General features: G+C 39.2%; 1 protein-coding gene across 1 annotated transcript; it reads left to right on the top strand.

The window, feature by feature from the left end:
* Positions 1–7,259: 7,259 nt before the first annotated feature.
* LOC129674882 (dnaJ homolog subfamily A member 1-like) lies at positions 7,260–8,582 on the top strand. The gene is given in 3 exon segments (XM_055604964.1): positions 7,260–7,514; positions 7,517–8,373; positions 8,375–8,582. Coding segments are annotated over 3 exon segments (1,191 nt in total). The 5' UTR covers positions 7,260–7,345; the 3' UTR covers positions 8,540–8,582.
* Positions 8,583–12,408: the final 3,826 nt, after the last annotated feature.

The raw sequence follows: 12,408 nt of genomic DNA, 5'->3' as shown, positions 1-12,408 counted from the left end.
ATTTATTTATTTATTTATTTATTTATTTATTTATTTATTTATTTATTTATTTATTTATTAGTTACATTTTATTAACTCTGTATCCCAGCTGTATCCCACTCCCTCATTCCCTCCCAATACCACCCTCCCTTCCTCATCTCCTCCCTGCCCCTTTCCAAGTCTACTGATTGGGGAGGACCTTCTCCCTTTTCATCTGACCCTGTTTTATCAGGTATCTTCAGGACTGGCTGCAAAGTCCTCCTCTGTGGCCTAGCAGGACTACTCATCCCTTCGGGGGTGGGGAGGTCAAAGAGCCTGCCATTGAGTTCCTGTCAGAAATAGTCACTGTTCCCCTTACTATGGAAAACCAATTGGGTACTGAGCTACCATGGGCTACATCCAAGCAGAGGTTCTAGGTTATATCCATACATGGTCCTTGGTAGAGTGTCAGTCTCAAAAAAGACCCCTGTGCCCAGATTTATTTGGTCCTTGTGCAGATTTGTCCACATCCAGCATATATTGTCCCTTGCGTTTTTGATCTTAGTCATTCTGACTGGTATAAGATGGAATCTCAGAGTCATTTTGATTTCCATTTCTCTGATGGCTAAGGACATTGAGTATTTCTTTAAGTGCTACTTAGCCATTCCATATTCTTCTCTTGTAAATTCTTGGTTTAACTCTGTACCCCTTTTAAGAAATAGATTATTTGATTTGTTGGTGTTTAATTTTTTTGTTTTTTTAATATTTTAAATTTAAATTTTTATTTTTCACAATTTATTCATTATCCCGATTGAAGCCCGCTCCCTCAACTTCTCCCAGTCCCACCCTCGCTCCTCTCCTTTCCATACCCTTCTCCTAGACCACTGAAAGGGGGAGTTCTCCTCCTCTGCCATTTGCCCTTAGCTTATCAAGTCTCATCTAGACTGCCTGAATCCTCTTCCTTAATGGCCTGGTAAGTCCGCATAATGAGGGGAAAGTGATCAAAGAGCAGGCAATCAAATTCATGACAGAGACAGCCTTGGCTCCCCTTACTCGAGGACCCACATAAAGACAGAGCTGCCAATCAGCTACATCTGAGCAAGAGGCCTAGGTCCTCTCCATGTATGGTCCTTGATTGGTGTATCAGTCACTGCAGGACTACCTGGGCTCAGTTCTTTTAGCTTTGTTGGTCTTTTTGTGGGACTCTTGTCCTGTGCATGTCTGTCTATCCCCACCTTCTTCCAAAGGACTCCCTGACCTCTATCCAAAGTTTGGCTGTGAGTCTCAGCATCTGCCTTGACTCTTGTTGGGTGGAACCTTTTAAAGGAATCTCTATAGTTGGCTCCCATCCTGTTCCTTCTCTTCCATCACTTCTGGTGTCTATCCTGTTTGTCATTCTGAATAAGATTTAAGCATCATTCCTAGGTTCCTCCTAGGTTTTAGCTTTAGGTCTGTAGATTTTAGTATGGTTGTTCTACATTATATGGGTAGTATCCACTTATAAGTGAGTGTATACCATGAGTGTCTTTCTGTTTCTGGGTTACTTCACTCAGGATGATCTTTTCTAGCTCCACCCATTTGCCTAAAAATCACATGATTTTCTTGTTTTTAATAGTTGAGTATTATTCCATTGTATAAATGTGCAACAATTTCTATATCCATTCCTCCATTGAAGGACATGTAGGTTGTTTCCAGATTCTGGGTATTATGAATAAAGTTGCTATGAACATAGTTGAGCAAATGTCCTTTTTGAATGGTGGGGCATCTTTTTGGATATATGCTCAAGAGTGGTATAACTGAGTCTTGAGGTAGCACTATTACCAGTTTTTTGATAAAGTGCCAGATTGACTTCCAAAGTGTTTGTACTAGTTTGTACTCCCACCAGCAATGGAGGAGAGTTCACATTTTTCTACATCCTCTCCAACATGTGCTGTTACTTGAGTTTTTGTTCTTAGTCATTTTGATGGGTAGAAGATGGAATACCAGAGTGGTTCTCATATGCATTTCTTTGTTGACTACGGATGAATAAGGACATTTGCTCAATTATGTTCATAGCAGCTTTATTTGTAATAGCCAGAATCTGGAAACAACCTAGATGTCCTTCAATAGAGGAATGAATACAGAAAGTCTGGTATATCTACACAAAGGCATACTATTCAGCAATTAAAAACAAGGAAGGCATGAAATTTGCAGGCAAATGATGGGAACTAGAGAAGATCATCCTGAGTGAGCTATCCCAGAACCAGAAAGACACATGTTGTATATACTCACTTATAAGTGGATATTAGCCATATTATATAGGATAAACATACTAAAATCTATAGTCCTAAAAAGCTAAAAAAAACAAGGATGACCCTAGGTAAGAGGCTGAAACCTCACTCAGAAGGGCAAATAGGATAGACATTAGAAGCAGGAGAAGACAAGGAACAGGACAGGAGCCTTCCACAAGGGACCTCTAATAGATTACCCACCAGGGTATTGAAGGACTCAGCCAAACTTTGGGCAGAGTGCAGGAAACCTTATGGAAAAAGGGGGAAATAGAAAGACCAGGAGGGGCCAGGAACTCCACAATGAGACCAACAGAGCCAAAAAATCTGAGTCCAGGGTGGCATGCAAAGTCTGATACTATAAGCAAGGGCTAAGCATGGAGAGGACCTAGACACCTTGCTCAGAGGAGCCCATAGGCTGCTCAGTTTTCAAGTGGGTTCCCTAGTAAGGGAATCATAGGCTGTCCCTGACATGAACTCAGTGGCCATATCTTTGACGACCTCCCCCTGAGGGGTGCAGTCTTTACAGGCTACAGAAGAAGATGATGCAGCCAGCCCTGATAAGACCTGATAGGCTAGGGTCAGATAGAAGGGGAGGAGGTCCTCCCTTATCAGTGGACTAGGGAATGGGCATAGGGGGAGAAGTGGGAGGGTATGTGGGATGGGGAGTAGATAAAGGGTTACAAAGTGAATAAATTGTAATAAATACACAAATTAATTAATTAATTAAAATAATTGTAAAATCAGAGCCAGAAAGTTTTAGTGCAGAATTCTACCTGGCTTTCAAAGAAAAGTTAACACCAACACTCTTCAAATTATTCTGCAAAATAGAAAACAGAAGAAACATTGTCCAATTCATTTTACAAGGTCTCAGTTACCCTGATACACAAACGATGTAAAGATCCAAAAGGGAAAGAGAATTATAGACCCACTTCCCTTATGAACGTACATGCAAAAACCTTTGCAAATGGAAGCCAAGAACACATCGAAAAGTCATCCACCATACTAAAGTAAGCTTCATTCTAGAAATGCAGGGATGTTCAAATACATAAATCAATAAATATAATTTATCATACAAAAAAACAGAAAGACAAAAAAAAAAAAAAACAAAAACACACACACAATCATCTTATCAGATGTAGAAAAGGCTGCCCACAAAATCAAACATTCCTTCATGATAAATGTACTGGAGAGATTAGGGATATAAGGGTTATACCTCAATACAACAAAAGCAGTTTACAAGCCCATAGACCGCATCAACTTAAATAGAGAAACTCAAAGCAATTCCACTAAAATCAGGATCAAGACAAGTTGCCCACTCCCTCCATATTTATTCAATGTAGTACTTGAATTCTTAGGTAGAGCAATACAATAACTGAAGGCTATTAACATGATAAAATATGGAAAAGAAGAAGTAAAAGTATTTTTAGTTGCAGATGATATCATAGTATACATAAACAACCCAAAAAATTCTACCAGGAAACTCCTACAGCTGATAAACACTTTAAGCCAAGTTGCTTAATAAAAATTTACTCAAAAATTAGTAGCCCACCTGTGAACAAATGTCACATTGACTTGAAAAGTAATCAGGAAAACAACACCTTTCACAATAGCCTCAAATAATTCACACTATTTTGGGATAACTCTAAGTAAACAAGTAAAAGACTTGTATGATAAAAGCTTCAAGTCACTGAAAAAAGAAACTGAATAATATATCAGTAAATGGAAAGATCTCCCACGCTCATGGATTGGTAGGATTAATGTCGTAAAGATGGCCACATTACCAAAAGCAATCTACAGATTCAATGCAATCCTCAACAAAATTCCAACACAGGTCACAGATTTTGAAAGGGCAATTATCAGCTTCATAAAAAAACAAAAACAAAAAAAGATAGCTCATACAATTCTGAATAATAAAAGAATTGCTGGAATTATCACTATCTCCAATTTCAAGTTGTACTATTAATCTATAGTAATAAAAGCATGACACTAAAAGACATGTTGATCATTGGAGTTGAAGTGAAATTCTAGACAGAAATCTACACACCTATGGACATCTGGTTTTTGATAAAGATGCAAACCCACACACTGTTGAAGACAGCATCTTCAACAAATGCTGCTGGTCAAATTGGATATGTATATGTAGAAGAATGCAAATGGAGCCAGGTTTATCACCTTAAACAAATGTGAAGTCCAAGTAGATCATAAACTTCAAGATAAAACTAGATAAACTGAACCTGATAGGAGAGAAAGTGGAATGTTGCATTCGTTTTTAAACTCTATTTAGGCCTCTACCTTCCTTCCACTAACCTCTCAACCCTAAGTAAGATAGAGAAAATGTTGGTGGGGAGAGGTGGTGGAGAACTATTTATTTCTCCTGATGGTTTAGGATCTAAGGGTCTTTGGGGTTATACCTATTTCCATCAACAGCAAAAACAGCCAGTAGTCTCCTCCAAGCCACTGTTTCCCAAAGCATTTCTCTTCCCTTATATACACCAAATAGCCACACCAGCCATCTCTGTGGTCTCTCCAAACTGCTGCAAGCCACATGTCAACACCACAGGCCTTCTTTCTGGGTTCTCATATTTATATCCCCAAAGCCCTAGACTAAGCTGCACTGCCCATGACAGGCCATTACCAAGTGGCAAAAGTACCACATGAGACAATTCACAGCTGTGGACATCTAAAGCTCAAACTAAAATCCAACACTTGGGATTAAAACAAAAATATATTTACATAACATAACTGAGTTTGCAAAGAAACCAAACCTTCCATTACAATAGGGAACAGCCTTGAACTCATTGTTGGCACAGGAGAAGACTTTCTGAACAGAATACCATTGCAGACAGTTATTAAATCAACAATTAGTAAATAGGACCTCATTAAACTGAGAGGCTTCTGCAAGGAAAAGGACATCACCATTTGGACAAAGCAAGCTGCCTACAAATGGGAAAGGTTTTTTTTTTTTCTTAGCAACTATACATCTGATAGAAACCTACTGTCCAAAATAGATAAAAAAAATAAAAAGCTAGATATTAAAAAAAAAACAATCTATTTAAGATGGGGTACAGAGCACTTTGATCACTTGCCCCTGGCAATGTGGTCTTTCCAGGCGACAGAGAAACAAGATTGAGGAAGATCTGATGAGACTTGATAAGTTATGGGCAGATAGCAGTGGAGAACTTCTTTCAGTGGACTAGGGGAAAGGGATAGTGTAGACAAAGAAGGGAGGGTGGGACTGTGAGGAGGGAGGGAGGGGACTTCAATTGGGACATATAATGAATAAATTGTGAAAAAAAGATGGGACACCACAATTTCTGCATCCATTCCTCCACTGAGGGGCTGTTTCCAGCTTCTGGCTATTACAAATAAGGCTGCTACAAACATGGTTGAGCAAATGTCCTTATTGTGTACTTGAGACTCTTTTGGGTATATGCCTAGGAGTGGTATGGCTGGATCTTGAGGAAGCGCTATTCCTAGTTGTCTGAGAAAGCGCCAGATTGCTTTCCAGAGTGGATGTACAAGTTTACATTCCCACCAGCAGTGGAGAAGGGTTCCCCTTTCTCCACAACCTCTCCAGCATGTGTTGTCTCTTGAGTTTTTATAAATTGTGGTGTATCTACACAATGGAATATTACTCAGCAATAAAAAAAACAAGGAAATCATGAAATTTGCAGGTAAATAGTAGGATCTAGAAAAGATCATCCTGAGTGAGCTATCCCAGAAGCAGAAAGATGCACACAGTATATACTCACTCATATAGACATATAATATAGGATAAACCTACTAAAATCTGTACACCTAAGGAACTAATCAAGAGGGAGGACTCTGGCTATAATGCTCAATTCCTATCCAGAAAGGCAAAGAGGCTGGACATCAGAAGAAGGAGAAAAGAGGGAACAAGTCAGAAGCCTGACACAGAGGACCTCTGAAAGGCTCTGCCCTGCAGACTATCAATGCAGATTCTGAGACTTATGGGCAACTTTTGGGCAGAGTGCAGGGAATCTTATGAAAGAAGTGGGAAACAGAAAGATCTGGAGAGAACAGGAACTCCACAAGGAGAGCAACAAAACCAAAAAATCTGAGCACTGGGGTCTTTCCTGAGACTCATACTCTAACCAAGGACTATGCATGGAGATAACCTAAGTAAGACCCTTGCACAGATGTAGCCCATGGCAGTTCAGTATCCAAGTGGGTTTCATTGTAATCGGAACAGGGACTGTCTCTGACATGAACTGATTGGCCTGCTTTTTAATTACCTTCCCCTGAAGGGGAAGCAACATTACCAGGCCACAGAAGAAGACACTACAGCCACTCCTGATGAGACCTAATTGACTAGGATCAGAAGGAAGGAAAAGAAGACTTTCCCTATCAGTGGACTTGGGGAGGGGCATGCATGCAGAGGGTGGAAGAAGGGAGGGATTGGGACTGGAGGAGGTAGGGAACCACGGGCGGGGGGATACAAAGTGAATAAAGTATAATCAATAAAGAATAAAAAATGTTAAAAAAGATGGGACATATATTTAAACAGAATTCTTAGTAGAGGAAACTCACATGCTTGAGAAACAAAGAAATGTTCAACATCATTACTCATTAGGGAATTCTTTTTTGAGACATGGTTTCTCTGTGTAGCACTGGCTATCCTGGAACTCTCTCTGTAGACCAGACTGAACTCAAAGTCACAGAGATCTTCCTGCCTCTGCCTCCTTAGTGCAGGGATTAAAGTTGTGTGCCACCACTCCCTGGCTAGTCATTAGTGAAATCTGAATTCAAACTACTCTGAGACTTAGTCTTACACCTGTCAGACTGGCTAAGATCAATAAAGCAAGTAACTGCTCATGCTCGAGAGGATGTGGGGCAAAAAGTACACCCATCCATTGCTCGTATGACTGCAAACTTGTATAGCCACTATGAAAATCAGTATGGTGGTTCATCAAGAAGATGGAAATCAATCTACATCAAGATCCAGCTAGGGCTACAAAAGAAGTCAGCTGAGGCGGGCCGGGCGGAACTTTCCAGAACGCAGGGTTGGTGTAGGAGGAGCCGCATCTGGCTCGGCTGCGCTGTGCTACGCTCCAGTCTCTGCTCTCCGGCGCCGGCCCGCTCACCGGCTGTAAAACATGGTGAAAGAAACCACTTATTATGATGTTTTGGGGGTCAAACTCAATGCTACCCAGGAAGAATTGAAAAAGGCATATAGAAAATTGGCTTTGAAGTACCACCCTGATAAGAATCCAAATGAAGGAGAAAAGTTTGAACAGATTTCTCAAGCTTATGAAGTTCTTGCTGATTCCAAAAAAGGGAGTTATATGATAAAGGAGGAGAGCAGGCGATTAAAGAGGGCAGAGTAGGTGGTGGTTTTGGCTCACCCATGGATATCTTTGCTATATTCTTTGGAGGAGGAGGAAGGATGCAGAGAGAAAGGAGAGGTAAAAATGTTGTACATCAGCTCTCAGTGACCTTAGAGGACTTGTATAATGGTGCAACAAGAAAACTGGCTCTGCAAAAGAATGTGATTTGTGACAAATGTGAAGGCCGAGGTGGTAAGAAAGGAGCAGTGGAGTGCTGTCCCAACTGCCGGGGGACTGGCATGCAAATAAGGATTCATCAGATTGGACCAGGAATGGTTCAGCAAATTCAGTCAGTGTGCATGGAGTGCCAGGATCATGGAGAACGCATAAGCCCTAAGGACAGATGTAAAAGCTGCAAAGGAAGAAAGATAGCTCGAGAGAAGAAGATTTTAGAAGTTCATATTGATAAAGGCATGAAAGATGGTCAGAAGATAACATTCCATGGTGAAGGAGACCAAGAACCGGGACTGGAACCAGGAGACATTATCATTGTGTTAGACCAGATGGACCATGCTGTTTTTACCCGACGAGAAGAAGACCTTTTCATGTGTATGGACATACAGCTGGTTGAAGCACTGTGTGGCTTCCAAAAGCCAATATCCACTCTTGACAACAGAACCATAGTCATCACCTCTCATCCAGGTCAAATTGTCAAGCATGGAGATATAAAATGTGTGCTAAATGAAGGTATGCCAATATACCGTCAGCCATATGAAAAAGGACGTCTGATCATTGAGTTTAAGGTAAACTTCCCTGAAAACGGCTTTCTCTCTCCTGATAAACTCTCTTTGCTGGAAAAAACTCCTTCCTGAAAGGAAGGAAGTAGAAGAGACTGATGAAATGGATCAGGTAGAACTGGTGGACTTTGATCCAAATCAGGAAAGATGGTGTCATTATAATGGAGAAGCATATGAGGACGATGAACATCAGCCCAGAGGTGGCGTTCAGTGTCAGACCTCTTAGTGCACTAGTCACTCTCTGAAATTCTGTATGCAGTAGTGAATGTGGGAAGGACTGTGATCGTAATACGCTCACCACTTGGCTATTGTTTTTGTTTTAATATTCAACTATAGTAGTGTTTTAAAAGTTAAATGAAGAATAAACACAAATATAAAAGCTCTGACTTTGCCCTGTATGTATAATGACTTCAATGTGCAAGATGAAAGTTTAATATTGTAAAAATTACTTTAAAAGTTCCCTAGCATATGTTAGGCCATATCTTGTGTAACTGATAATAGCTGTGTACATTAGACTGACATGCTAGTTATGTGTTGTATGTTAAGCTATGAAATTAAAATTCTGTATTTAACTGGTAATCAAAAAGAATTTTTGAATTTGTAATTTAACTGGTAATCAAAAAGAAAACGATTATAGTGACATGTTGGTCTGTCTAGTTGCATGAAGTGAATTAATTGTGATACCTCTGCATTGTATTGCATTAGCCAATCCTAGAAGATGGTTTAATATATAATTTCTCTGTTATTTGTGATAGAAATGATAACATTCCTAAAAAAGTTTATCATAAGGGCTTGCTCTTTTAGATTGTGTTCCCTTCTGCTGTGCCATCTTTAAAACTACACACACAGAAAACATGGTCACCTTTTTTCCCCTTCTCAAACCCTTGGTAGTGACTTCCACAGCCCAATTTACAGATTAAAGTGACAAGATTTGTATGTGGAAAAGTGATTTGCATGTATATAGTCTAGGAAAGGCATTCCTTAGGTCTGTTACAGGCTTGCTTAGGTTCCAACGTAACTGCAATTTAATGTTGGTAGTACAGCAAACTGATAGCTTTGTTGTATGTTTTAAAGTCACATGTTCACATGCTTAAATCTGGATATCAGAATTTAAGCAGTTATTGAAATGTATGACTGTCTCCTAATATACTGATTGCAAGTGTTAAAAAAAAAAAGATCCAGCTATACCACTGGTAGGTATGTATCCAAAAGACGTTCCATTCTTCCACAAAGACACTTGCTCAACCATGTTCATTGCTGCTCTGTTCATAATAACTAGAAATTGGAAACAACCTAGATGTCCCTCAATCAATAAATGTATAAAGAAAATATGTATTTACACAGCTCAACAGTTAAAAATATGGCATAGTCACTGCCCCCCTGGCATGGCTGCCTCACCAGGCCACAGGGAAGAGGACATGCTCAGTCCTGATTCGACTTAATGAGCTGAGGTGGGTAGGGGCTCTCCTTACCTGAAGAATAAGGGAAGAGTTTGGGGTAAGATGGAGGAAGAATGGGAGAAGAAAGAAGGAGGGTGTGATCAGAAGAAGAGATGAGTGGGGGAAGAGGATGAGAAGGTAGGACCAGGAGGAGAGGAAGGAGGGGGCTATGATGGGGATTTAAAGTGAATTAATTAATTAATTAAAATGATGTAATGAAAATTTCAGGCAACTATGTGTTCTAGGGAAAAAATTCCTTTTGGGTGAGCTATCCCAGACTCAGAAACACAAATATGTTGTGTATTCACTTATATGTGGATATTAGCTGTTAAATAAATGACAACCTTAGAAGGTAACTACAGAAAAACAAACTAGAGGGTACAGATAGATTTCATTATGAAAGGGAAATAGAATTGATAATTATGGATGGATTGGGGGAGTTGGAATGTCTTTCTTCATAAAATCCCTTCCATTACAACCCCATGGAGGAGGATGGCAAAAGAGTGTAAGAGCCAGGGGCTGTGGAGGACTCCAGGATAACAAGACCTTCTAAATCAGCATGAGCAAAACTCATATGAACTCACAGAGACTGAGCAGAAATCACAGGGCCTGCATGCATCTGCATCAGGTCCTCCTAGTATATATTATGGCCTTCAGCTTAGTAATTTTATGGGGTTCCTGAGTGCATAAAATAAATGGGTCTTTGTTTTTTATTCTCTAGACAGAGTTTCTATGTGTAGCTCTAGTTGGCCTGGAACTTACTTTGTATACCATGCTGGCCTGGCACTCAGAGATCCACCTGCCTCTGTCTTCCAAAGTGCTGGGTCTAAAATCATATGCCACCCTACTCAGCTTAGGGCCTCTATTTCTTATGCCTTCTCTTAGGTTTTTTTTTTCTGTTGGTTTGTTATGTCTCACCTCAATGTGATAGTTTTTGTTTTATCTTATTATATTTTATTTTGTTATATTTAATATTATCTTAGAAGCTTGCTATTTTCTAATGAAAGACATGAAAGGGAGTGGATCCAGATAGAGGGGGAGGTGGAGAGAAATTGGGAGTAGTTTAAGGAGAGAAAACTGTATTAGGATACATTATGTAAGAAAAAAATCTATTTTCAATAAAAGGAAAAGAAACTTTAATTTAAAAATATTATAAATCTGTTTACCTACAACTCTCTCCCTCAGTATCCCTTCCCTAAATCATCTTTTCAAGTCCCTCCTAATTCCTTATTTCTTCTTCCTCTTGCCCTTCCCATTCTCTATCTACTACTTCTACAATATTGAATCATTGGTTTGCATAAATGAATATGTAATATTTGTCTGTTTGTCTCTGGCTTGGTTTATTCAACATAACATTTCCAAGTTTCATTCTCATTGCTGAAAAAAATAGATTATCATCTTTTTGAAGGTTGAATAGTATCCCATTGTGTAAATATATCACATCTTCTTTAGCATTCTCTTCATGAAGTACATCTGGTTTAAATTACTGTTATGAAGACTGTTGCATTGAATTTGAGTGCCAATGTATCTCTTCTGTATAAAGTTTCTACCATTTTGGGTTTATACCCAGTAGTGTAATTACTGGATCATATAGCAATTCTCTTTTAAATTTTCTGAGGAATCTCTATACTATTTTCCTAATAGTGGTACTTATTTACCTTATCACCAGAAGTACACAAAAGTTACTGTTATCTAGCAAGATAGCTCAGTTTGTAGACTATTTAGCTTGTAAGCAAGAAGACTTGTGTTAAGTCTCAAAACCCATGTGAAAACACATTGTGTGCTGGTGTGTGCATGGAATCATAAAGCTGGGAGGAAGATACAGTCAGATCATTAGGGATTGTAGGCCAACAAGACTAGATGGTGCAGGAGGAATTCCAAGCAATTTTGTTTTTCAGTTTCTGAACACATAGGGGCATACAAGCACATGCATTGCATATACATGTACCTCTGAGTCCACTTGAACTTTCATGCTTGTAAAACATGTACATCGACACTCTCTCTTTCTCTTGAACATGTACACACATGCACACATGCACACACACACACGCACAGAATGCTATTCTTTCTTCATATTCTTGCCTTCATTTTCACTTCTTGTAACTGAGGTTTTTATTTGCTTTTCCCCAATAATAGAGAAATCAGATTTTATGTTTGTCATTTGTAGATGTTCCTTTGAATAGTCTCTTATTAGTTCTTTAACCTGTTTTTAAAATTAATTGATTGTTCTCTTGGGGCTCATCTTCTTGAATTCTTTTTATACTTTAAATTTCAATTCTTTGTCAGATGTACCAATTGCAAATAGTTTCTTTCATTCTGTAATTTGTCTTTCATCCTATTGATTGCTTCTTTTCTTTTCTGTTTTATCTGAGATAGGGTTTCTCTGTGTAGCCTTGGATGTTCTGGATTTAATTTGTAAGCCAGACTGGCCTTGAACTCAGAGATCTGTCTGCCTCTGCCTCTCTGAGTGTTTGGATTAACTTTTTGAGTTCTTTATATAGTGTAGATATTAGCCCTCTGTCAGATATAGGGTCAGTGAAGAACCTTTACCAATCTGTAGGCTGTCATTTCGTTCTGACGACAGTGTCCTTTGCTTTACAGAAGCTTTTCAGTTTCATGATGTCCTGTTTATTGATTATTAAATCCTGTGCTGTTG

The sequence above is a fragment of the Psammomys obesus genome, unplaced genomic scaffold (genome assembly GCF_907164565.1).
Source record: "Psammomys obesus unplaced genomic scaffold, mPsaObe1.curated_primary_1811, whole genome shotgun sequence".
Lineage (NCBI taxonomy): Eukaryota > Metazoa > Chordata > Mammalia > Rodentia > Muridae > Psammomys > Psammomys obesus.
This window is presented reverse-complemented; position numbering and strand designations above follow the sequence as displayed.